The 27,629-nt window shown below is 39.6% G+C and overlaps 1 protein-coding gene across 1 annotated transcript in view; it reads right to left on the reverse strand.

Moving 5' to 3' along the window:
- The window catches only part of Dad (Daughters against dpp), a 55,648-nt gene that overhangs the window by 20,950 nt on the left and 7,069 nt on the right, over positions 1 to 27,629 (reverse strand). Inside the window, exons 2-3 of the mRNA XM_011062478.2 lie at positions 24,182 to 24,232; positions 13,700 to 13,786 (exon numbers count right to left, since the gene is read on the reverse strand). Coding sequence (XP_011060780.2) covers positions 13,700 to 13,786; positions 24,182 to 24,232 — 138 coding nt within the window. The remainder of the gene's footprint in view (positions 1 to 13,699; positions 13,787 to 24,181; positions 24,233 to 27,629) is intronic.

The raw sequence follows: 27,629 nt of genomic DNA on the forward strand, positions 1-27,629 counted from the left end.
AGTCAATATACATAAGCAATATATAATTTTCAAGAAATTATATATTGCTTATGTATATTGAGTTGATTACTCGTCTTGAATATATAAACATCTATAATACGAACATTATTATTAGTACAGTAGTGTACAAATCTTTAAAAAATTCAACAACGATTACATCATATTATAAATAGATATTACAAGATAAGACGGAGAAAAAAATTCCAGTCGACAAACAGTTTATGAAAGAAAGAAAGGAACCTTCGGTGGTCCTGTTGAACATATGTATATAGATATACAAGGCTACGATGTGAGGGGATGTACGTGAGGCGCATACAGGAAAAAAAAAAGAAAAAACTCGATCATAAAAAAATCGGGACGTGGGAAGGCAGAAAAAAGTGCACAAACTAGCGCAGAACTCGACAGCGATGCTCGTAAAAAGAATCAGGTATATCCCAAGATCATAGTCACGACCCTTTCAAAGCCAGAGAGCTCTTCTGAAGAGCGAGTCCATAACGCAGGACACGTGTTTGAAGATCCTGAGATAGAAGAGAGAAAGAGATACGAAGAAAAAAAAAGATATGAAAAAAAGAGAGATCGAGAGGGCTTCCTAGACGATTCTAAAAAAGGCCAGTAACAAGAACCTTGGGATCGTCGTCGTCATAGGCTTCCTTGTCATTGTCCGCAAACAATGCGTCCGTAAGGAGATACGCCGTAAAACGCGGGTACATAACGCAAGCGTTACGCATGGTCGCCATGTGGCGTGTGCATGTATAACCAGTACACACACACACACACACACAAGCGGACGCATGGGGAGATACGTGTTGACGCTTTGTAATGGCAGAATAAAAGATGGCCCGACGCCAGTGAAGGCGCCACATACCAGGCGCCGCCTAACCACTCTTTTCCTCCGTCCTACTCTCGCGCGCGTCGCGGCCGTTCGAAATCTTTCTCTTTCTCTTTCGCCGATGCACGTCCTTCTCCCACTGACAGCTGTCTCTCCTTCTCTTCTCTCTCTCTCTCTCTCTCTCTCTCTGCTTCTCATGCATTCACCCTCCGCACTTCGCCTCTATATCTTCGACTCCTCGACTCGCTCGCTCTCCTCATCCGCAAACACGCACCCTCTCTCTCTTTCATTCTCCGCCCTCTCCCTCAAGGCATATTTTCTCGTCTCTCTTTCTCTCTCGTATTACTTTATCCTCCCCCCGCGTCCGCCCGTTCCTCTTTCTGTCTTCCTCTCTTTTTTTGACCAATTCTTTGACCCTATACAAACAGGGCCGCGTGCATACGCGCGTACGTATGCGTAGTGGAATGTGTGGGGATTCAAGTCGCGCGCGCGTACTTTGTTGCGTGTATGTACACGCATAACGACGACGGTGCATCTCTCTCTTTTTTTTTCACCGGTTCACACCCGCGGAGGGCCCCCCCCCCGGTCTGATTTCTTCTCTTTCGTCCCTTCTTCCTCCCCCCCCCTTCTGCCTTATCTCTCGTTCTCGCACACTCGTTCGAGATACGCACATCGAAACTGCGTTCGATAATTTTGCAAGAGCGCTTCGGCGCACAGTGGCGTCGGTAGTAGGACGAAGTTGAAGAATTGCTCGCAAAATTCGAGGAAGAGACGATTATCGAACGATAGCGTGCGATTCTCGTGAAGATTCGAAATGTATCGCTCGAATGCATGAAACTTTTGTTACGAACAAAGTTGGTTACGTTCTAACATGGTAAATGCCAATTGAAATTGCAGCAATCCACGACATATGCTAATTTCTTCGTGAAAATCGATCTTATCATTGGCGGATTAACTCTGTCTTGTTTCTTTCTCTGATAAGACTTTCCCGGAATCAGAAACTCTTATGTCCATTTCTAGCAATGCAGATTAAATTTAATCTCGGTTCAACTTATTATTCATTTTTTTTTTCTAATTCTTAGAACTAGGAAAAGATGAAGAGTGAAATTGATATTAAAATTGAACTGTCATTGGTGGAAACGAGCAATAGGCATTAGTTGCTTTTCTATTTTCATATAAGTGATCTTACTACTTCAGATCCAAAGTTATATATTTTATATTTAGATATATAATGATGTCACTACTTGCTTATTTCGATGACAAAATTATCGACAAAATTATGAAGTCATAACACAGGTTTATAACTTCATTTTTAACGTAAGTTACAGGAGTCAGTAAAGTACACAATCTCGAGCCTTGCAAATTGTAGGTAAAAAAAACTAGGGATGCACCGGATCGTAAAATTATCGGATATCCGGACAGAATGTAACATCGGATATCCGAGAAGGCAATTTCTTCGAGTCAAATATCCGACATTTTCCGGATATCCGACCGGATTCTGAAAAAGTGTCTTCTAAAAAAAAGCCTATAGAGAAAAAGATTATAATTTTGCAATAATGAATAAGATATTAGCATCATGAATATACATACTTATTTCTAGAACATTTGAAAAAGCATAAGAAAAAAAAATCAACAATTTAAAGATATCAAATTTCAATCGGATATATTCCTAGATATTAATGATATCCGGCTATCCGGATTGGATAATAAAAAAGTGCCGGATAATACTGGATTCTGAATACTTTCCGGATATCCGGAAGTGCATCCCAAGTAAAACTCCGTTGAATCTCGATTGTCAAAATGAAAAGGAACGTGCATTCAACTGAGTGATGACGTCACAAATTACCCGAGTTTAGTGTAAATGAGGATCACTCCCTTTCCAAATTCGAAAGATTTTATCAAAATTGTTATTTGATAACAAAAAGACATGTGTCCCAGAATATCATAGATAAATCATCGCGCCGTCCCTTCAGCGGAAAAGGAATGCCAACTCGTAACGACTTTCAATACGGCGAAAGTATGCGATAGACAACGCACGCGCCGGAAGATGCGCGCCAAGAATCCCGTGAGTTTTTGACACGAGTTGATTTAGCGTTATACAATCGATTCGGTGCACGGCGAATTCTCTCTCGTCGCAAATTCCGTTTTCCGCGTAGAGCTTTCGCAACACCGCGACGTCAACCAGCTGACGCTTTTTGCATGCTCGACGGCGATTAACGTTCTCGTAATAATTATAAGTTTGTCAAAAAAAAAAAAAATATATATATATATATATATATATATATACTGCGAAAAATTATTGCGAGTGATGACGACTGCAAGTCGTCACTTTCAAGAAAAGAGTCATATTTAAAATTAAATAGGTAGGTAAAATTTACAAACGAATCATTGAATTTATTTCACGAAATACTTTTGATGTGTCTTATTTTTAAAGATTTCTCACTTGTGCAGCTCCGATTTTTCAAATATCGCTTTGTTATTTTGCGTTGCTAGTAAACCGCATGACGCATGTCATAGAATTCTCGCGATTCGCAACAAACGCGCACACAATAGTGAAACGAAACTATCCATCCTGACCAAGTGGACATCTGTAATGGAGTGTCATTGCACCGACGGAATTCCTGCGAACGACCTTCATATTTTTTTCATTCCACGCGTATTCGCGTGCGACACGCGTATCGCGTGATGCACGGCATGCGCGTCGCAATCGCGCGTATCGCTCCGATCGACGACAAAGGGGTTTGTTCGAAGGCGAACCTTGGAATTAGACAGAGTCCTCGATATGCCTAGAATCTCGGAGGGACTATTTCGAAGGGATTTCGAAGTGCCAAAATTCGAATGCCACTGAATTTATTTATGAATCGTCGTACAAGTCGTGAAACTATCGAAAGAACAATTTTGCATGATCAATCACTCCATTAATTTGCAAATTCTCTCAAATTTATGAAAAAAAAGTTTCCATTAAATATAATTTTCCACTCCGAACGATTTGCAATTTAAAATATAGTTTAATTTCTTGTTTTCGAGAAATTAAGCTATATTTTTAACTATGAGTCAAACAAACTCATTCTCGAAAAAACTCCCGATTGCAATTCCAAGTACTACTATAATTCCAAGTACTATTAAGCTATATTTTAAATAATAAATCAAACAACTCAATCTCGAAACAAATCTCAATTGCTATTCCAAGTACTGTTATAAACATAACACTTAAATAAAGTGGTAGCAATTATACAGGTGACAATTATAGGGTTTTATACATGTAGAATTAATACATATAATACATATATATAATATAATTGAGTAAACTATTTTATAGTTATTGCAGCTATAAAACAGCTTAATTGTACAATATAAAACTTATTTAGTCGTCACCTATACAATCGCTATTATGTTAATTTTTCTGAATGTAGGTATTATTGACACGCGTATGCTATAATTTCGTTACAAATTACGTCATTTATCCTCACACATTATCCTCTAAGTAGCAGTTCAGTTGAAATCTGATTGCTCTTTCGCGGTATTTCAATTTTCACGGAAATACAACGGTAACGTTTCACGATGTATATAAATGTGTTATACGTATAGAAACATGCAACCAGTTGTTATTGCCGTTGATACGATCCCGATAAATCTGCGGAACACCATGCGGAACATTGAGAGGCAGTCTATAGGCACAGATAGCGTCATCACCATGTAATAATCGTTCGACATCGTCAAACGATGCAAGAATTGCGGAGGATTGCTCGTCCGAGTCACGAATTAATGCCACGATAACGATCAAATGCGTCAACGTGCGCGTGTTTGTATGCGGAGAGCCGCATAATAAAATAATAAAATCGCACGGTCCGTTAAATCGCCGCCGTCCGCTAAATCGTCGGGAGGCAGAAAACGCGCGTAATAAATTCCTACGCGCGTCATTCCTCTCTCGGGACTTTTATCTTCTATTAATAGTTACAAAACAAGTCTCGCGCGCGCGCGCGCACGCACGACGGCCGGGATCCTTTAATCCTTTCGGCGCTGAACGGCCCGACGAGGCGTAACTTATGGCAACAGTAGCAATGCATGCTTCTTGCGCGAGCGTACGCCTTTCTATCGATCGACAGGTTCGATATCGATAATCGCGTAACACGTGTAACTCGACGATACGCTATAAACTATTAATATACAATTTAGCGTGCGACTTTCGGAAGTTTCGAAAAATTACGATCGCTGAATGGATCAAGGCCGGTACCGTTTCTTATATTTTCAATCAAACAGCAATTTTCCGTGAGTTTGGTGATGCTCGATATCACTTTTCGCATGAGTGTAATCGTATAAATAACATCGAAGATAAATAGGAGATGAGAAGAAAGCCAGAGAGTTTCGTGATGCCTTGACTTATCTCCTCATACGATTTATCATTTCTCTTAAAAAAGTGACAGATAGTGCTAAATGACTTAATCGTGACTCAGAATATATCTATTAAGCATACTGAACAACTTTAAAATCATGTTTGCATTTTATTCATTCATCATAAAGGACGACAGTGTCTACTTATCATAATTAAGACAGATAATCAGATCGGATTTTAGAAATCGTTAATGAGGAATGTGTTCAAAATCGTTGGTTATTATTTTCTTATCTGCTTAATATTTATCCGTATAATTATAACTGCTTTACTAACAAGGTACAATTTTTTTCAGATTTTTCTAAATTTCCGAATTTGTCTAATCTTTTTTGTAAGAAACGTACTTGATAAAATTAGTAGACTGACAAGTAAAATCTTCCTGTCCATGAAAAAAAAGACGTATCAATTTGAGCTGCGCTCAAACTAGAAACTAGTCGCTATAATCATAAGAAAGGGTTAAAATATTATCGAACGATCGATCACAGGCTCGTCCAAGTCTCGCTCGAGTGGTAATTGATGTGCGTCTGAAATTACGATAGCAAAAAATCTGGGGCACGTATAGCAAAATTACTTGACAATCATTAGCGAGCGTAAAAGCGTATACGTGCTCGCCGTTACGCGAGACTTAATTCCTGAGTCTATCTCCCCTTCTCTCTCCCTCTCTCTCTCTCTCGCTCGCTCGCTCTCTCATGAGCACTGCTCTCTATTTTCCCTTCCCCGTCGCGCCTCGATCACTCTCTCAAACGCTCCTATTTGTTCTCTATATCTCTCCTCGTTACCCACAAACACGCACTAACGGAACGCAAACGCGATACGTAAATGTCTGCCTGCTTCGTCCGGATCCGAATGGGCAACGACGTTTGTCTTCTCGCACGCATAAAACACTAGCTCGTGAGAAAAGAGATCAGGAATATTCCCTTTAAATTCTTCAGCTATCAGTTCAGACCCTTCGTAGATACTTCTAAGGAATTATATAAAATTCTTTTCTCTCTAAAAACTTTTAAAATGAAATGTCACTCCGATTGAAATCTCTCTTACTCTTAAAAATTGAAATTCGAACGCCATTCTTTTTCAATCACTAGCTCAATCTTCATTTTTTAGAATGAGATTCCACTTCGAAGAATTTAGAGAGAAGGGAACATTTTTTTTTTTAGGTAAAAGAATATAAAATAAAATTTACGTTCTATTAAAGCCTGTAATAAAATGATATCGCATATTATGGGAAATGAGCCTAAAAACATCATTCGTCGCGATGTCCATGCCCGAGTTCCTGGAAAACATCGTTACCTCGATGCGAAATTAGTTCAGTTTTTCCGGACGTTTTCGTCGGTGACGCAAGCACGCTCGCGCGTTCACCGACGCGATTTCGCCTCGATCGCGCCTCGTAATATCAGAGTCTGCTGATTGAAACACTCAGCCGCGGCTCGATAGAAGAGGAGACGTGAGAGCGGGCTTCTCGGAAGAGCATGCGAACTTTGACAGATGGCCTCGTATACGTATCCCTCCTCTCTCTCTCTCTCTCTCTCTCTCTCTCTCTCACTCCCTCGAAGGCTTTCAGGGAACGTTTATTTCGCCTCGTAGATCGTCGGCGCGGTATAATTTAATTATTAATTTAACGACAAAGTAACGATCGCGCGGACAATGAGCGAGCAGATTATCTCAACGCGACGTGATAGGAGTGCTAGGCCTATAAACCGGGCTTACCACGGGCTTGTATTATAATTTACGCCGGTATTTATGCACTCGCGCATACAGCAGGTCCGTACACGCAGAAATGCGCAGAATGCGCTGTCGGGATATTAGTAGTGGTGCAGTTCCCTCGTTACAGAGAGTTAAGCCTCTCGTGGAATAAATGAGAACGTCTCCGTCTTGCTTTCGTAAATGCGCACGGGCGTGGTATGCAAATTATTTCTCGAAGATACTCGATTTAATTATATATAGGTCAATAATGTTATCGATAAGCATCGCGATCACGTACGCGACGTTTATAAACATGTGCCGCGCGTCTCTGGGAACAGCGAGGTATATAACTGACGATCTTCGAAGTTCGAATCAAGGCCGCATAGCGAAAACGACGAAATGCAGGGATCCGGAATGCGATAAACCACTCCTGCTTCTTCTCTCTCTCTCTCTTCTTTCCTTTAATACAGCGGTAGTAGAAAATAAATCTGTACCGCTATCAAGTTTAATATTCAGTTAATTATTCGATAACATCAGCAAGAAGCGATCGCTGAGAAACGCAATTTGGAACTCGCGTTTACGCGAACGATGCCACGGCTCGGATATACAGTTAACGAAGCGCACTTCTGGATCTATTTTCGCTCGATCGAAAGATCGAGGCCGTCGACCCAAACGGATCTCACGAGAGCCGAGAGAAAGAGAAGGAGAAAAAAGGAAGAGATAGCGAGAGGGACACCGAACCGCTTCGCGAGTCGCGATATTTGCTCTCTCTCTCTCTCTCTCTCTCTCTCTCATTCTCTCGCACTCAACTACGACGATGAGGACGATGACGACAACGAGGAGCAATCAATCCGTCATTTTATATATACATTAAGAGGCTTATTTCGCGCCGCGATTTCATTCCCTCTCAAGTGGCCTGATCCAATTCGATTTCATAGCGTTCTCCGCTATGCGCGCGTGCATGCGTCGCTTAGGCTCTTTTCCATTGACGGATGGCTCGTGTGCGATCGTCCGTCGCCTTCGTGACATCTCGGTACGCGAACCACAGCGAACGAAATCATCCTTTAACCCTTTCAACTGTTCGGCACGCGCGAACGAAATTGCTGGCGAGAATCCGCTCGAGAGAATCCGCGATTGCGACATCACCGCACAGATTTATCAATTGGAATGTAAACAGTGATCTCCAAAAACAGCTTAGTAGTTTATTTTTATCGCATTTTCAAGTAAGAGAAGAGAGAGAGAGAGTGGCAACAGTAACGATGAAAACAAGATGGATAAACAATATAATTGTTTTGCTAGAGCAGACAATTTTTCCAGGAGAGTCATAATTATTAACGAATGAGGAAACGGTAAGTTAGATGAGTCACGGCAAAGTCTAGAAATGATAGATCTCGCAACTGAACGCACCGAGGCCGCTAATTGAAGCGCTTTAACTCGTCTACTTATTTTCCCGCTTAACGAACCGTTAACTCTTAAAGCTAACGGCTGCGTAAAAATTCTTTCCGCTCTCGTCACGACTACCTTTTGGAAAGCGTATCATTATCACTGCGCAACGTTTGCCGTCGTTATCCATGATTAACTCTTCGACGAGTTCGGAAAGACTCCGTGTGTATGTTTCATGAAATTCGTTAATTTCGCGCAAGTTATATTCCGATGGCAGAAAAGATGGTGTAAGAAGCCACTCCCATCCGTTTCTCTCCCCAACAGTCCGGGACAAATCTCTCCTCTTTAAAAACTTCGATCCGGCTTCTCCGCCAAATTGTAGCGACCTTGATTCTCTCACTTGAGTTAGTTCGCGTTGCTTAAAATCCCCCAAAAAAAAACATTTTGCACTTAAACGAGATAAATAGCGTGTCCCAAAACTGACGATCGTTAGTTAGTAATATTTTGAGACAAAAATGAGGGCGTTAGAGAGAGAGAGAGAGAGAGAGAGAGAGAGAGAGAGAGAAAGCGAAGGTTCTGAGTGCAACAAGTGCAAACAACGCAAATAATATACTTCGTGACGTACGAGATGCAACTATTTGAAACCAAAACGGAAAGTCCGTGGTTTGTTGAGATCTGTGCCGATAATCAGTAGCTCTCAACATGTCATTGTATTGTCGTTACGCATATATTATACGTATATATTAAAAAAGTTGCGCAACGACAATAGAACATTCTGAATTATTTATCCATAAAAAAGTTATAAGATTACAACATATATATTTGATGTAAATGAGAAAATGTTTCATCTTAATAAATCCGTACAATTACAAAATATCTTAGAAACACAGAAATTTAAATGTTAATTTAATTAATAGCAATTTCAGCCTTAATTGCTAAAAAAAATATTTGGTTTTAAAAGGCAATTTAACTTCTCCGGAAATATTCCCATAACGCCCAGAGGCGAACGTGGCACCAGTTGATTCGACGCAGGCACAGTAAAAGTTACGAGACGCTGTATATTCACGCTTTTGTTCCCGAGAGTAAGGACCGACGACCTCGACGGGATTCCAATTCAGAAAAGTCGTTCCGGGATCCGATGAATGAAAACGGTCCGTCTGTTTATCTCGGCTATCGTACCAGGGGATGGCGCCAGCCAGTATTTCGCCCCATTCAGAAGGGATGCGGAGGAGGGTGCTCCGGACCGACGCGACGTCGCCGCGGAGGAGAGGAATGGACACGAGCAACCTGTTGCTTTCACCGTACGTCAGGATATATCCACGTGCCTCTCCTCCAACTCCGCTGCGACGCGGGACAGCACCCAGCACCCACACGCAACATGTTGCAATCCCCGAACTTACGATTGCAGTAAAATATTCGCGAGCAACGGATTATCGCGAGCGTTCGAGAGGACACATTCGAGAGTCGAGCGTACGTAGGAGGACAATTTATTGTCGTGTAAGCGCGGAAACCGAGAGCTTCATGCTTGAATCGGGAAGGCGAGAGATAATTGAGTATACCGGTAGTCGCGTTCTTGCTCGGCGTTGACAATTTTTACAAGAGACAATAGAATAGTTGAATATGAATAGGGTGATGAAAATGTGATGACAGTAATACAATAGATATAATAAGAATATAAGAGACGTAATGAAAGAGAGAAGAGAACATAAATCTCACATGATTATATATCATACGATAATGTACATATTAATGGTAATGAATCATGAAATTCTTGAATAAACAACAATAGTCTTATGAATTAGAATATTCCAAATGTACTCGTAAAACCAGTCATCGAAGCTATTATCTAATAAGAATATTAAATCGCAATACCTACAAATAAAAACAAATATATTTTTATACGTAAGTTTTTTATAAATCTTATTTAGAATTTCTATCAGTTCTTAAGAATTATGAAGTGTTATTCGTGGAGTTAAGTACATTTCCAGAATCGATTGCGAGAATCTTGGAAACTAAGCTCAGCAACAAGCGTCTTCTTCGTCAGGAACTCTGTGCTCGAGATTCTCGAGAAACGAGACCGACGCATTTCGATCGATCGTCGGCCGAAGGCAGCACGACGACGGACGTCCAAAGCGAGCAGCACAGAGAAAAAGAGCGAGTGAGAGAGAGAAACAGAGAGCCTAGCGCCAAAATAAATCAATAAAATAGCGGACCAAGTCGGGCACGTAGGCGCATACACGTGCATACGACGTATGCATGTACGATCTATACGTATTGGAGAAGCGAGGCGAGGAGAGCCACGAGTACGGCGCGACGGTTGAGGAGAGAGAGAGAGAGAGAGAGAGAGAGAGAGAGAGGCCGAAGCAGGCGAACGAGCTAGCGCGAGCGAGGTCGAGACACGCGGCAGCTGTCTGGCGCCAGGGGTCCCCCTGTTCCCTCAAACAGTCGCGCCGAATGCCACCCACCTTAGCCGACCGACCTATCGTGCCATTCTCAAACCTGCCTGCATCCCGGGAGCCGGCTTTTCCCTTCTCTTTCCTTCCTACCCGCGTTCCTGCACGGCCTTCTTCTTCCCCTCGTCCTGCGGCAGATGCAACAGCCTGCGTCCGACGACGTACGGCACCGTTTGATGGATCGACGATGGATCCATCGCCCGTATTCCGCGAAGTTGAAATTTTTAACCAACGGGTTATTATTAATTGATAAAAAAAAAATTATTAAAACATCATCGAATTGCGTCCATAACAATAGTGAAAGATATCTTAATTTTTTTAAGGTATAAATGTCCCAGTGACTGAATACTTTCTTTTATACTTTCTATTTTTACACAAAATTTATTATTATTAATTTTACAAATGCTTTTTTATTACAATATTATAATTTAATTGTATTTATAGATTGTAATTAAATTGTAATACATTTTAGAAAGCACATTTTGAGATTAATAATAATATAAAGTTTTGTATGTGTTGTAAATGTCTGGACAAATACTGGGACGTTTACCTTATGTTATTTCTTAAATTGCAATTAATCGTGATTTATCGCTGAATTTATATGAAAAGAAATAAATGAAGCATCCCGAGTTGAAAAAGCCTTCTGAAAAGACGCCGATGGTCGCGGCGTCAGTTGGAAAACGCTCGATCGAATCCTGATATTTCTGTTCTCTCCCGGAAGCAGCGCGTTCTATCTATAACTCAAATAAAAAGGTAACCACGCGCGTGTTTATGATTCCATGTCATCCCTTTCGGTGCTCCACACTTCGCGTATTATATTGCAGCGCTCAACATCTCGCGAATATACGCGACATTTGCTAAGCCGACGAAAGTGCAATCCCGTCAGGATGATTCTCGTTTCCGGTAAATGACCTGCTGTGACGACAGGCCGAACGTGCATTTTTTTAATGCTATACTGTAAAATCTCAGAAATTTCAAATCCGCCTGAGAAATACTAGCATGTTTTTTTATTCAATGGATATATAGTTTTAGTGTTTTATTTATAATTTCAATTTTTTATTTTTACCTCATGTAAAAAATTAAGACACTATAAATAAATACCAGAAATTAAAAAAAGGATTTAAAAGAGAGAAAAAGTAAAATAACTTGATAGTTATTTAGTAATTTAAGAATTTTCATATGCATCTGAAATGTAATTTAAAGGAATTAAAAAATTCAAAAGATTTGAAAAGTTTACACTCTTATAATAATTCTTATATAAACGACGATTCTCTTAATCCGAAATTGCTGGAGTAAATTATGTTCTACACGATTACTCTGATTAAATGCGTGAACATACGCATCGTTTCTTATTCACTCTTGTAAAATCGCAAGATGCGCCGGACAGACGCAATTTGTCGACTTGAGAATGTTTGACGTCGTTAGAGCAGCAGCGTTTGCATTGGCGAAGGCAGTAAAAATACATAAAAAGACTTCGACACACGAGAGAAAAACTCGCCGCAACGTGTTGTCGTGAATATTATAATTAATATTCGTTTTTCTTCACCGGTATGGGAATTTGCGATCAATCAAGAGAATAAATAAAGTCGTCATTCGCTTATATAAAGACTTAATCTTCCTACAGATCAAATTACATCTCATAGAACGTAATCCAAAAAAAAACTGCCTATAATTGAAATATTCTTTTAAAATCAATTCAATAGTAATAAATAAGTAAATAAATAAATAAGTATAGACGTACATTAATCGTTACATTAATCAGTTTTTTATGTGTATTTTTTTATCTTTCATTCTTGCAAATTATTTTCTTATCGCTAATACCCGCTAATATTTTCGCACTTTCATCTACACCTCGAAAAAAAAAATTTGTATACTCAGTCCGATATGGCGCAACGACAGAGAAAATTATTGAACGACGTTGCGGAGAAACGAGAGTAATCGTCGTACGAGTCGACGACGAGAGAGCAGAGCGCGTTCACTTTCCTGCTTCTGGCTGGGGCCAAAAGCGTTTCAGGCGTTCCACGAAGCAGCAACGCGAGAGCGGCCCGAGAGCGGTCCGAAAAACGACGAGTCCGCGATCCGTGCGGTGCGTCATGCGTGAAAAGCTACGTGCACGTCAGCCCGAAGGAACGTGCGTGCTGAGGAAATTTCTTCGATCGAGGCCGGTCGACATTGTGGAAACGTTGTCTCGTTCTTTCGAGAAAATCTTGGGGAGCGATAAATCATTACCTTTTACACAGGCATATTGTAAATCAAATGTGAGAACGATGATTTTTATATATACTCTCTCTAAAACTTTCAGAGCGAATTTCACTCCGAAGAGTGAAATCTCTTAAAGAATGAAAATTGGAGCCATCCTTTTTAAAGACTGGCTCAATTTTCACTCTTCTGAAATTTCATTCTAAAGAATTTAGAGAACATAGAATGCGAGTGATTTTTTTTTGTAGAAAGTATAATATGGAAAAAGGGAGAAGATAATTTATTCAAATCCTTAGTGCATGTAAAAACTGTATGCGTTAGAAAATGTAAAATTAAATTGAATCGCAATTATCTCTTGCAACCTGCCGTAATTCGAAGGGGAATGAAGCACGCTTAAAATTAAAACCCGCTTTTATTTCTTTCGGACAGGGAAGAAATGCATGAGAAAAGAAAAACTGATCGTGGCGCCGATCAAGGTTAACCACGTGGATGTAGGTGTAGTCATCGATCAGTGGCGTAGTCGGAGGTATCTCGGGGACTCAACCACGGGGTTTGAACGATTATTCAAAGATAAAAAGAGAAAAAAAAATTGGATATGACACGACGAGAAACGGATCATCTTATTTTTTCGAAATTTCATGTCGAAATTTCTAACGATTCATTATCGTTAGAATGACTCAACGGGGAACATCCCATACATCTCTCATCGTGGGATCTCTCATCGGTGAACATATGGGGTACATATAACCTTGAAGACATAGTTACCTTCTCCGTTGGTGGTAAGCGAGCCGGGAAGTGGCAGAGGCGTGCTGTTTCTGCACCGACGTTGATCCCCTTCACTGGGTGCACAATCTGAAAATAAACGGGCAACCCCTTGAGAAGCTGCTTTCCACACCGAGACTATTTCTTCCTCTCTTAATTCCTTTCCCCCTTCTCACTCTCTCACTCACTCACTCACGCTTTTTTTCGCTCTCGCACATGTTTCGCTTTATAGAATAAAGATAGAGAGAAACATAATCATCGTTGTACTATACTTGAGCAGAGGAAGGGAAAAAAACAAACATTAAAAAATGTGTGTATCACTGAGTCACACAGCGACGACGCTAACACGATTTTACAACATAAAAGAAACAATTTTTTTGTTCAAGTACTATTTAAAAATTTGTAACTCGATACAAATCTGAAAATAATTGTGTCAGATGAGTAAAAAATTTTGACATTTTAGCAAACCCATTTTAAATTTATATTTTAATATAATAGTTTATTAAAATTATTTTGAAATCTGTGTCTAAATAATACATATAGTTGAAGCTTTAGATACTTTAGCAAAATCGTCTTTTCTATGAACGTAAAAGCGTCGCCACTGAACAGAGACGTTCGTTATCGCGCGAGGATCGAACGACGAGAATTTTCCGACGCGAGCCGGGTGAAGAAGAATTTCACGACGCGTGCGTTGCATAAAAGGCTTATTGTCGGTAAACACCGGCAGCGAGGTTCCACGTAATTTCATATGAGACCATACCTCGTCCGTGCCTCGTCCCGCGCGCGGTTAATCGACGTAATACCTAGTCTCGGATTTCTCCGCTTCAGCAGACGGAATAAACTCGATTCTCTCGGCGCAGGTGCGCGCGAGAGATGCGTTCGCCTCTTAAGTTGCATCGTGCCAAACGGTAAAACGATTCGTCACCACGTCCTATGCAGCGCGGCGAACGCGCGCGGGAGATGTAAATCCGATAGCAAAATAAATCTCCTTTCTTATGTATCGTCGAAGAGAGATAAACTGTACGCTGTCACTCGATACAACCTTTAGCGCTTAGGCTGAATGTTAAAGCCGACAGTGGCGATCAATGGCGATTAACTGTTCGCAAGAATTCACGATCGATCGCAGAGCGAGAACAATTAAAAGTAACAATTTCCGCGGGCCAGAAGAGACAGAAACGGCCAAGGTATAATCGCCAGACGCATGATTCATAAGCATCACGGAAATGTCTCTCTCTTTCTCTCTCTCTTTCTCTATCTGTGCTTGTTCCTCCTTCATGGCGGCACAAAGGAGGTGACAGAATCGTCCAAAATAATTATTCGCTCGAGACGGTTAATTTATTTGTGTGCACTGTGACAAAAGTCTCGTATAACAAACAGAATGACCAACTATAATTCGCGATGAAACAATGTTAATCTGTTCGCATAAATAACCTACGTTCGATTTTAATGTCTTTTAAAACTCGTTCTTCTTACATCTCACAGTTATTTATTGGTCTCCTAAAATCTATCATTTTATTTCGAAAATCATTTTATTGAGCTTTTATAAAAATCTACTTTGTTTCGACAAAATTATACTAATGATATATCTAATCTAATCACTGTATGTTTTTGACTTTATTTAATGAAATAGATATTTAACAAGATAAAGACAATTGATAATTAAAAATAAAATGTCTCAAGATAAAATATTGTTTTTACGAGTATTGCGAATAGTATGGTTACAATATAAAAGATTTTAGACTCGACACAATATGCCAATAGTTTTAGAGATAGACCATAGAAGGTCAGGTCCATTCACTAAAAGAGAAGATGATGTCAGACGGACAAGTTGGATGAGAGCTCGGTCGCATTCCTTTTGAATTCCAAAATCTCGTACCTACAGGAGAAGCATTTCCTGCCACATCGCACCCTAAAACATTAGAGAAAGCGACGAGGGATGGGCAAAGCCAAGGAATGGGACTTCAAGGATATCGTGAAGATAGAAGAGAGAGCCGTCTATTTTTAGGAACGCAATTATTTAAAAATCCGCTGGCCTCGCCCCCATCGTTGCCGAGTCGCGTCGAGCAAATTTCACAGGAGAATTCTCTCCTCCTCCTCCTCCTCTCTCTCTCTCTCTCTCTCTCTCTTCTATCTTCACCAAATCCTTGTCCTGTTTCCCACGCGAGGGCTGTTGTTACATAAATAGAAAGCAAAACTCACTCGGCGTTTCCTGATAAAAATTAATATTTTTTTCGCTCATCTCAACAAAAAATAATCTTAATGATAAAATAATTATATAACGTACTTAATCCTGATCATCAAAATATATCAGCAAAGAAATATTATCTCATCCAATTGACGAAAGATCTCGCAAATTATTTTTAATTACGAACAATTAATTTCAACAAAAGGGATGATTCCAGATATAACAATCTCCATGAACTTGCTGAACGTAAATCAAAGGTATCGAATGTTCATTGTTCACGGAGATAGAATTTTCCAAGTTTTAACAATTTTTTTAGACTCCCGGCAACAACGCCATGCAACGTGCGACAAACAATCAGAGCATACGAGCGATTATCGGTGCAAATATTTATCCGACCGATAAGGAACAAATTGACATACGCGAACCTGGTTTATTATACTCGCTGTCGTCGGTCGACGTCCAATATACAACGCCGGTGCGCGTCGGGTAAATACAATTTATTTACAAAGTAAGGCCGGACGGGTGAGCTCGCTGCGCGATTTTGGCACGCGCAGCGAGCGTCACTCCACAAAGGGAACGTAAATATAATTCCGCGAATTACGCGTGTCACCGTAAGCTGCTAAGTGCCGCGCGAATCTGTGAGATAGTGTCACCGCCGAGTTTGCAAAAATATATAGCCACGCGGAAGATTCGACCGTACCGGCGGCGCCACCGCGCCCGCTCGCTCGGCTTCCAAGGTGAACGGATTCGTGAATTACGAGCTTTGGCTTCGGAAGAGTGTCACAAAAGAGAAAAACAAAGTAAGAGAAAAACGACAGAAGAAACATCGTCTCCGATCTTTTCTTCTCCGATGGCACCGTCGGGGACGTTAAGTGTCTACATATGGATTTCGGTGGATTTCGGTTGGATTTGTGAATAGAGATTTGTGAAGTGACCCTAAACGTTATCCTTATTTTTCGAGACTATAATAGCGAATTCGTTAAACACACTCGGTGTTCACACACAATTCACCTTGGTGCACATTAACCTTTACAAGATGGGAAAACTACTATGTGGCACTGAAACAGTGTCACAGTTTAAGATAAAGAATATAATGAATTATACATTGAAAAAAAATCTTAGTTTCAAAGAAATATCTCTTTGCTCGTATTTAAAAAAATTATTTCTTTGAATGAAAATTTCTTTGAGAATACAATATCTTATTTCTTTGAAAGAGTACAATATCTTATTTTCAAAAAAATTTTCAATATATGAGCAAAGAGATATTCCTTTGAAATTAAGATTTTTTTTTTCAGTAAGATAAGAAATCTTGTATACTCAAAAGCTGTAAGGTTTTAAAAATAGACTCTCACTCTCTAAATAATAATCTTCACAAGACAGCAAACTACTTTAGTGAAGCTGAAACAGTATATTTTGAATAGAGAATACAATGGAATAAATATATAATAAATCTTACTCGGAAAAAGCTGTAAGATTTTAAAAAGATCCTCGTTCTTTTTCTTGATTAATCTTCACAAGATGAGAAAGTCACTATAGTGACGCTGATGGGGTTATATTTCGAGGTAAAGAATACAACGAAATAATGAATTATAACAAATCTTATTCAGAAAAAAGTTAGAGTAAGATAAAAAATAAATTTCGCTCTCTAAAAATTAAAGCCATCGTACAAATTGACATAAAAATGTGTGTTTGACATAAATATGTAAAAAAATTAACGGATTAAACCGCGAAATCCTCAATACACTTTATTATGTTGTTAAGTACATATGTATTTTATAAATATTTGCATTTCATACTCAGATTAAATCAATTTGCAACGATTTTAATATGCAGTGCACATTAGTGCGTTCAACCGAACTCGCTGTAAGACTCGATCTTAAACTTTCACATAACTTCATCACTTTTCCTTTTCACGCTGGTGATGTCCAAAATTTCAAGTTTGCGCGATATCACGAATTTATCTCTTCACGCGACGTCGCAACGCGGATCGTCGCCGAGCTGAATGTCGTGACATTGAGAGGCTGAATCGACGTCATGCATTATAATGCGTCGCGGCGCACTCCCGCGATCCGTCTTCGCCGAGATACCGAGCGGGCAAAAGCTGCATCGAATTAGGATCTTTGCCGGCGGATCTTCAAAAGCGGCATCTCGTCGGGCTTCTCCGATCCGGAAATCAGTGTGCTTGCTGTTCGGTGCAAACGCTGCCGGCGCGATCGGTACGGTGAAGAGGCACCGGAATGCGAGAGAGCCACTCCCGCTGATCGCCGGCGACTCGTGGCGGTCAGACGAGCGGAGACGAGCGGAGACGAGAGGAGATGAGAGGAGAGCGAAAGGATGGAGCGCGAAGAGGAAGATGTGAGAGAGAGAGAGAGAGAGAAAAGGGTTTCATCATACCAAGTACGCCGGCTCCTCACCGCAATAACCGATAACAGATTTCCCGACGAATCTACGATCGGCTCTTCGTAAGATCGACGATAAATCGCGATTGCTCGCGATAAATAATAATCTTCGACATTCCATATTTCAACGCGAGTCAAGTTTTATCACGAAAAGAGGGAGTTTGCTCGAAAGTGGAATATCAGGGTATTACTACGGTGATCTTACATCCTTTATTACAAAGTTCTTTATTTCAAGTAAGTAGCTGTCCTTTAGATTTATTAATTTTTTTCTCGAAATTCAATTTTGTCCTTTATTTTAATAATATTACGGGAAATTCCTTTCTAATTAACATTCCAATGTCTGATGTACTAATGAGCGAATTTTTATTGAAACAATCGACAAATAGTTTTATGCAAGGACAATATTAGTCCAAGCAGAACAACAAAGTCACAATAACATAAAAATGAGTTGCGATTGATTGACTTTTAATAATAGAATTTACAGCTATTTTGATGTCATTCTGATGTTATGATGACTTGTGCTTTTGTTGAGAGTTATCTCATATTGCGCAAGAAAATTTCAGAAATTAATGAGTAGATTTCTGAGAGTCATAAATTTGTTTGAAAATTTTTAGGAATAGTCTTAAAATTTTCAGATTTGTCTTTTAGTTTCTCTAAGAAAATACAGTCACCGTAATAGATATTACTTTAGAGAAAAAAACTGAATGAACACTCAGTAGCAGGCAAAAAAAAGGCTTAATAATAAACGAAGAAGAGCAGAAAGAAGCTGAAGGCTTGGTAGAGAGTGAGAAGGGGCAAAGTGCGCGCTTGAGTTTGCTCTTTCAAGCGAAGCGGGCGGGACGGTGAAAGATCGGGTGAGCGACGAGGAGCAAGAGACAGAGGAAAGAAGACGTAGAGACGGAGAGACAGAGAGAGAGAGAGAGAGAAGGACGGAAGGAAGGAGAGAAGGGATGTATTCAAGGACGTCGTGGCGAGTAGGCAAGCGTTAAAGGCAGGCGACAGGCGCCCACCGCCTCCGTTCCCTGGGATCTCGTCTTAGTCCGCTTAGTCAGTCCCATCCTTTGACCGGCGCTAAGGTTGGTCTTATCTCTATATCCTCCGTACCCTTAACCTCAACTAGGGATTAGCGAGCAGAGATTTTACCGGAGCTGTGCTCGTTCTTTCAAGGTTGCCGTACAAAAGTCGCCGCTCTATTACCGAAACAAGCTTGCACCATGAGAAGAGAGCACTTTAGGGGATGAGAGATGTCCTTCGATTCTTTTCATCTTAATGTTTCGTCTCCCTCTCACGATGACTTGTTTTGTCGGTAAAATAACAAAGCCCAGCCCATTTTAAAACCGGTTATATCCACTACCGCGTTGTACATACATACATTCTTTCAAGACAGGTGGACCGTTAGCAAATGCACTTAGCTGCACTTTCTACGATTTCTTGTAGCTTCTGTGTTTATCTTTTTTTTTTTTTTAATTCACGAACGTTAGATAGTACTCGGTTTATTTTCGACGACAGACGATCGGCATCCGAAAGAACGAAACACGCTAACGTAGCCATTATGGGACAAGGATTGCATCTAATCCAAGAGACGAATTGCAGGAAAGCAGGATTAAAAACATAAGTCGCATAACACGCGACATGCGTCTGTCCTCGTGCGTTTGAAAGGGACTGCGCGGCGCGTTGTGTCCTTCGTCGTATTCGTTGAAATTTGCGCAACCATAGAACTCTATACGTCTGACACGGAGCAAGATAGCATTTGCGAAAATCAAATAGTCCCGTTGTAAGGATTCTCAATCACGTCTAACAAGAATAGTACATATTTCCCAATATAAATAGAAAAAAAAAAATTATAAGTCACCCTGGAAAGAGTCTGATTACATTAACTGGAATTTTGATCGAAAAAAAATGAATAAATCAAAATTTTCTGGTTATATCTATTATAATTTTAGCTTAGATAATTCGAATTTTGATATGATCAGAATTCTAGTGCGTTCATTTTCAATTTTTCTCCATGCATCCATCATCATGATTTAAACTTTGTAGACACGGTCCATAATCCCTTACGATGTTTTAATTGCTTTCTAAATCTGAATCGGTGAATTCAATTGAAAAAAGATTACCAAAGATTCCACGTTTCATTGATTTTTTATTTAAATTTCACTGATTACCGGTGGCATAGAACTAATGTCAATAATTATTTACCGATTCAGATTCAGAGAGTAGACAACGGGTACGTGGAGAGTTACGAACAAAATGTCTGATATATCGTCATAGAAGGGAAGCGAGATTGCTCGGAGAAGGAACTTGAAGGTGATAGCTCGAGAAGATTCTGCCGCGTTCTTTTCCATTGGATCACCCCTTTACTTTCCTCCCGCGAGCGACGAGAGCGCGCGCATTCGCGGAATCTCCTCGCAAGTCACCGCCGTCACCGTCGTCACTGCCGTCACTGGTTCGCTTGAATCGCTCCGTTTCGCGTTGCTAAAGCAGCAACAAGTGGCGGACTTTTATCCGCGGCACGCAGCGACGCGGTGGCCCAGTTTCCGCGGCGGGGCATAAATTCGCGCGGGCGCCCGTCGTCGCCCGAAAGACAGATTTACGACGAGAGGCAGAGGCGAGTCTCCTTCCTCCGAGAAGAAACCGCTCCGCTTCCCCACCTACGCCGCCAGGAAAAACGTACGCTTCCTCGCCCGCGCGCGTTTCTACGTTCTATATCATATCGGTGTGCACGCGCGCGTGAAGTAGAGCTGTCATTATTGATTCACGAGTTACTTTATATACGATTGACAAGCGTTAAACACGAGCTTTCTAGTCATTCGCGCTAGAACGGCGAGAGCGAGTCGACTATAAATACGAATTCCTTGTCATTCCTTGTCATTCAACCAGGGTTGACGCACTTGAGCTTCAGCGGTGTAATTATAATTTAAATGATCGAAGCAACACGAAGCACAAAATGTACACAAAATATTTAATTTGCTTTTATTCAAAATTTCTAAATATTCATTTCTTTTTATTTCTGGTAAGGATGATTTTGCTCAAATTTCTCAAAAAATTTAGCTAGTCATCGATCTGAAAATAAATTTGTTGGGCTATCAAAATAATTATGTAGATAATCTCAAACTGGTTGTTAGAATGTCAAAACTGTATTACTTATTATATTTAAGAATCCTACATCGTTGTTTTAATAGTCCAATAAAATTATTTCCAGATTTCTGTATCTTATCTAGTTTTCGGAGATGTCCTAATAAAATTGTTCTTTCCGTACAGCGAAAAAGAAATTATAATGAAAAAATCCTAAATAAAAAGAAATTAAAATGTAGAATGTAGATTTTGGTTTGTGTTAGCTCTGATTAAGTTCTGATTATAAATCCGCTCAAGCTCAAGTGCATCAATCTCGATCAAAAGGACGACGAGGAATTTGTATTTATAACACGCCCTGAAGATTTAATAATACCTTCGAGAATTGGACCTTTGGCAGGATCCTCCTTTATACTCGTATAAATGCGAGTCGCTTTGCAGTACGTACGATACGACACACGGTCCTCTCTCTATCGACAGGAGATATTGACCTCAGGCGGTATACACACCAAGCACCCAGCGGTATCTCTTTCTCTCCCCCCCCCCCTGCTATATATATATATATGTAAGTGCGTCCACTATAATCTATACACACGCCTAACGTCATCACGAACGTGTAGCTCTCCTCTAACTGCAGGCGCTATTATTTCGTCACATCAAGCTTGACACACATATATCGCCAACATCGATGAGATAGACATTCATTCGCTACTATTTTTAATAAAGAAAGAAACAGTAAAAATATGTTATGCACCAACATCGATATTTTATTTTACAATATAGTGACAGTCTTGACGATACCATTATCTTATATGTGTTACACGGAAAGGACAGTTTTACTGAAATATCTAAAAATTCAGCTGATCTAAAAAGTAATTTCGTTGGACCATCAAAATATTTGTAGAGGACGCTCAAACTGATTGCTAGAATGTCAAAATTTTTTGTAGCATTGCACATCATGTTTGAGATTCCTATACTTATTTTGATATACACTTTAACAAAATTTTTCTTTCTGTGTACGATTACATACCCGAGGCTTAATTTTAAAAAGAAAACATCAGAGAGAGTTCGACAGATCTGTCGTATTCGCGTAATCGGGCGATCCCGCGAGAGGTTTCTCGGCGAAACGAAAGGCATTCGAATCTATCGATGACCGGTGTGGTCGATCTGTGTTGTGTACTCGTGCGTTCGCATCGATCCCGAGAGAACCAGTTTAGGTTCGACCGCGGAAGGAGAAAAGAGAGAAATACATGGGATAGTCGAAACCTGATGAGGAGAGCGATAACGTGGGAGGAAGCGAGAAGAAAATATAATTGATAGAAAGTACTGTTTCAGAATCCTTCCATGAATTAAGAAGCAATTCTTTATGTATCTATCAGCTATTTAATTCTACGGTACGCGATATTGTACTTTGCATTCCATAAGTCAGAATTTACTCAATGTATCAAAAATATAATCTCGAAAAGTAAACGATGTGACTTTGATTCTTTTGCAAAAAATTATAAAAAAATAAAGAATAAGTTAACAATCTTGCAAATAAAAGTATTTTGCAGCTAAATAGTAATATCGATGTCTCACATATAAATGAGACTATTCCACAGCCTCCATCTGATGGACCAGTACTGGCTAGCGGATACATTGATCAACCGCTGAAACGACGATATCATGAAATCTATCGGCACATTGCGATCAACAAGATCGGTTTACAGCGCGTAGTTACGATCATAAAGAACCATAAGCGTATAAAAAGCGTATAGATACTATTTTGATTTTTCATTTAGCTTGTTTTATTTCTTCCGTTTTATTTCTAATATTGTATATATTTGAAACTGTCATAAACATATCCTACACGCATGCATATGAAATGTGTATTTTATTTATTGCAAAAATTTGCAAGAGGGTCTTCTATTCCCGTGAGATAATATTACTGTACGCTTGGTTGAGAACCTTTGATGTGTGTAACTAGAATGCTATCGTAAACCAACCTCTACGAACGCTGCGCGTCTGTTCTTGCTCAACTCCATCTAATAAAATCGTCGATTTTATTCACGACTGGACGATCTATTTATCATTTCAGGAATCCGCAGTCGGTGATGTGCAGCCGCGTGAAAAATGTGAGAACCTCTGTGTCGTACGATCGGAATGTCGTGTATTTGTCATCGTATAGATCTTCTTGGTATTTGTACTTTTTTTCGCGTTATTCGAGTTCTCGAGGCACAAAGAAAAATATAGGTATCAATATATTATATGACTTTATTGTTCTCGTGCTCGATGAAACTTTATTAATATATCATATATACCGACGAAAAAAGATTAATTAAAAGAAATAATCCTATTTTCGATCTTGAAACATAATTATGAATAGAACTAGAATAGTAATAATAACACACACATATTATGTATATATTAGCTTTACTCTGAAATATTTGAGTATTTTAGCTCCGCTTTAATTATTAATGAAAATAGATTTATTTCTCTTAATTGAAAAAGAAATTGAATAATCTCTTAATTATTACGTATTGTTCGCGCAATCTCGATATACATAGAGATTAACCAGCGCGATACTCCGAAAGACGGGAACGTTACGTTGGCACTTACATTCGTTCCGGATTATCCCCAACCTTGCTTTGGGCTAGGTCATGAGACACGACACGCGTGCTAGAAGAGACGAACCTCGCTGCTTGTACGGTAAACGTTTGCAAGCAATAAACATGAGTTATCGCCGGTATGGGTACGCGAAGACAACGCACGTATACACAAATATATATACTGGCACTCGCACACATTCGCTAGAGACATTCTTGATTACGGAATGAAAGATGAAACACTCACCTTCGGGTCTCAGTCTATCGGCGATAAGGCAATACGGGGGTGGTGGCGACTCTGAAATAGAAAATGATAATCGTTATGTATCATGATACGACTAAGAACTGGATAAATAGACATATATAGGCAATAAATCACGTATCGTTATTAATAAATTCAATAAATTTTAATGTAAAACGTAAAATATTTTTCATTTTAATACTTTTTAATAATATAAATAATTTTATTTAATACTTTTAACTGTAATTTATAGTATACTTTTAATAGCGTGTAATTATTAAGTAACTTGTTATTTCAATAATTATATTCGGCGTTTAAATAATTAATATTAATATTAAATAATAATAAAATTAATATTAACCCTTAGTGAGCTAACTGGGAGCCATTTGAAATTCCTGGGAAATTTCAAATTTTGAATTATTTTGTTGGACATAAAAAAAAACAATGAAAAATGTTACGAGTGACATCATCTCCCTAAATCTCACTCCAAGAAAATGAAAATACCATTTTGTGAGAATAAAAATATTTCATTTCTTGAAAAAAATTTTCACTCTCAGAGAGAGAAAGATTTCATTCCAAGAAATTTAGAGAGTATATCAATAAGATAATTTCTGTTAATTTTGACCAGAGTCGCTACTTATTGTTAATACATTTGCATTAATACATTCGCATCAATCATGGGGGCATTGAAAAACAGACTCAAGGCTCCGGTAACTTTTGATTAAATCGTATTAATGACATCGATGGCGAAATATTGTAACAAACGACAGGCGCCCGTTAGAGAACTCCAAAAATGGTAGGTTCTATTATTAGCGTAAAGTAAAACCGGTATGCCATTTTTCGTCCTTTTACGTATTGCCCTGAAAGTAATAGAGGACAAACCGCGGCGCGAATATCTCGAACGTCAAGGTAACCTGACGCTCTCCGTGTCTAAGAGAACGAAACCGCCTTCGCGTCATTCGAAGCCCACTGAGACCACGCGTGTAAGTGCATAACTGCAATCCTCAAGGAATCCTTGTCACGAGAATCTTAGTAATCAATTAGCTTTATTTAAACATTGAACGGTTTCAAATAATTTTTACAAATTAAAAAAATTTTTTTGTATAATTCGAAAAATTGATTTCATACTTAAAAAAATATATATATTGTAATTATTCCATGAAAAGAAGAATATAACATTTTTCGATGAAAATAATTAGATGTTTACTTTCTTTAACCATTTTTATCGATCGTCTGATTAAAAATTCACACAATGAGAAATACAACAATAATAATATTACATAATCGACGATTAAAATCATAGATTACGAAATCATTACAATCACATATTGATATTGTATTTAGAATCGGCGTATCTAAAATAACATCCGGTTTTAAGGCCACTTTTCGAGGAAAGTACAAATTCGTCGACTAATGACTAGTGCGCCGAAATTCCTAGATAATAAGCGTGGCGCGGCGTCGACATGTAATGGCCGTCTGTCGCGCCTACACGCGGATCCTCTTCGCGACTCGTTTCTCTCTTTATCATTTTCTCTTTCTCTCTCTCTCTCTCTCTTTTAATCATGCTCGACTCAATCCCTCTCCAGAGCCGACCGGCCGCCGCGTCGCCGCCGAGCTTTAATAAAGCCGGCGCGGCATGTCACTCATCGACGCACTTCAAACTCCGGGCCAGAGTTGGCACGATTTGAATAACAAGATGGGAGCGCGATTTAAACGGCGATATTTCAGCCCCTAATTAAGGCACTTATAATAAACGCGCGGCGCTCCCGTGGCTGTTACGTAACTCGCGCCGCTGAGCATCTCCCTCCAACCGAGACGCGCCTATTTCTAGGCCTGTTTATCAAATTGTCAGCCGCGGGAGATGAACTTTATTGCATTTACTGAATCGATCGTCCGCATCGCATATCTATCGATCTCCAGGTAAAGATACTGCACGCGAACGATACAAAAAGATGTTTGGATCTTTTTATCGGATAAAGAAAAAAAATTACACGTGTCGTCCGTTCATAAATAATTCCCGATCGAAATCGAGTAAAAAAAGATGTAGGATAAAGTGGTACAATTTTTTCGAACATGGTTGAACAATTTTAATTATTAAGTAAGATTAGAATCAAATCCAATTTTCGAGGTTTAAATTTGTTCTGTTCGAAGTTTAAATGGTTCCCTTTACAATAAAATAAAATTAAATAATCATTTAATAAAATTTATTAAATCCAAAGAAATCTTTGATACTAAACTTGAACCTTGAATTTGGATTAAAATCTTACTTTATTCAGAATTGTATCATGTTCGAAATTGTATCACCTTATTCTTAGAATTGGAAAAAGAACCGAGATAAATAGAACCGAGATTAAAGTTAAATTGGTAGAAAAGTCGCGGGTATTAAAGTCCCTAGAGACAGAAGGTGCGATTCATTTAACGCTGCAAATGCTTCATTGCTCAATCAAAAGAAAGAATTTTGCGAATTGACCAATCAAAAAATGCTTCAAAAGCATTTAGAGCGTGAAGTGGATCGCACTCAGAGTCTGGGTATCGTCTAGACCCCTTTTGATTGGCATGCATTCACAATGGCGTTACCAATCAAAGTGTAGTATACACTCACACCAAACGCACACACATTTTACATCTACGTACGCCATTTTGTTTGCATAGCGAGACTCTCTAGGGACTCACTTACAAGGAACCCTATAATATGAAAGTCGTCTCCTCGCGCTTTCGAGTATGAATGAATATCGAAGCGCGCGCGCGCGCGGGAGAAGAAGGAGCGGCAGAGAAAGTCACGCACATTAGGCGCTGAATCGCGCGGCTCGGTGATAAAAACCTGCGCCGCAACGATTTGCGTAACGACGACACACAGCCGCCGCCGCTGCCGTCGTCGCCGTTGCCGTCGCCGACTGGCCGATGATAATCGATTCGCTGGCGTGAATTATTAACTGGCTGCCGCGGCAATGTGTGAACGAACGACCACCGAACGCAGAAAAAAAAACAGATAAAGACGGCGGGTTTGCGTCGTCGGTACAAACGGTACGTCGTCTTTCGTTACGAAAACAAGGCGCCATGGGAGCGATTTATGCGCGATAAAATTCCGCGATTTGATGCGAAATTAACGTACGCTATCGACGGGATCGCGTTAACAATGGTCACGTCCGGTGTCTGTTTGCGAGCCAGCGAGGTTGCACGTAAATTGAGCCGACGGGAAAAATAGGCGATCGCCGGTCGCCGTACACGCGTCATTGCATATTGAATACGCGCGTTATTTCGAGCGATGCGGGGTAAATAACGCATGCGTCACGGTATACTAAAATAAACGTGTACAATGAAAAAAGTATACTCAATTCTAGGTGAATAGTTGAAAGTATTTACTAAATGTAAATATATATTTGTTTGGTACAAGAACCATTAATTCGATTTAATTATTTATTTTGTTTATGGAGTAAATATTTATTTATTGCAA

The sequence above is a fragment of the Acromyrmex echinatior genome, chromosome 9 (assembly GCF_024713525.1).
Source record: "Acromyrmex echinatior isolate Ae372 chromosome 9, ASM2471352v2, whole genome shotgun sequence".
Classification (NCBI taxonomy): Eukaryota; Metazoa; Arthropoda; class Insecta; order Hymenoptera; family Formicidae; genus Acromyrmex; species Acromyrmex echinatior.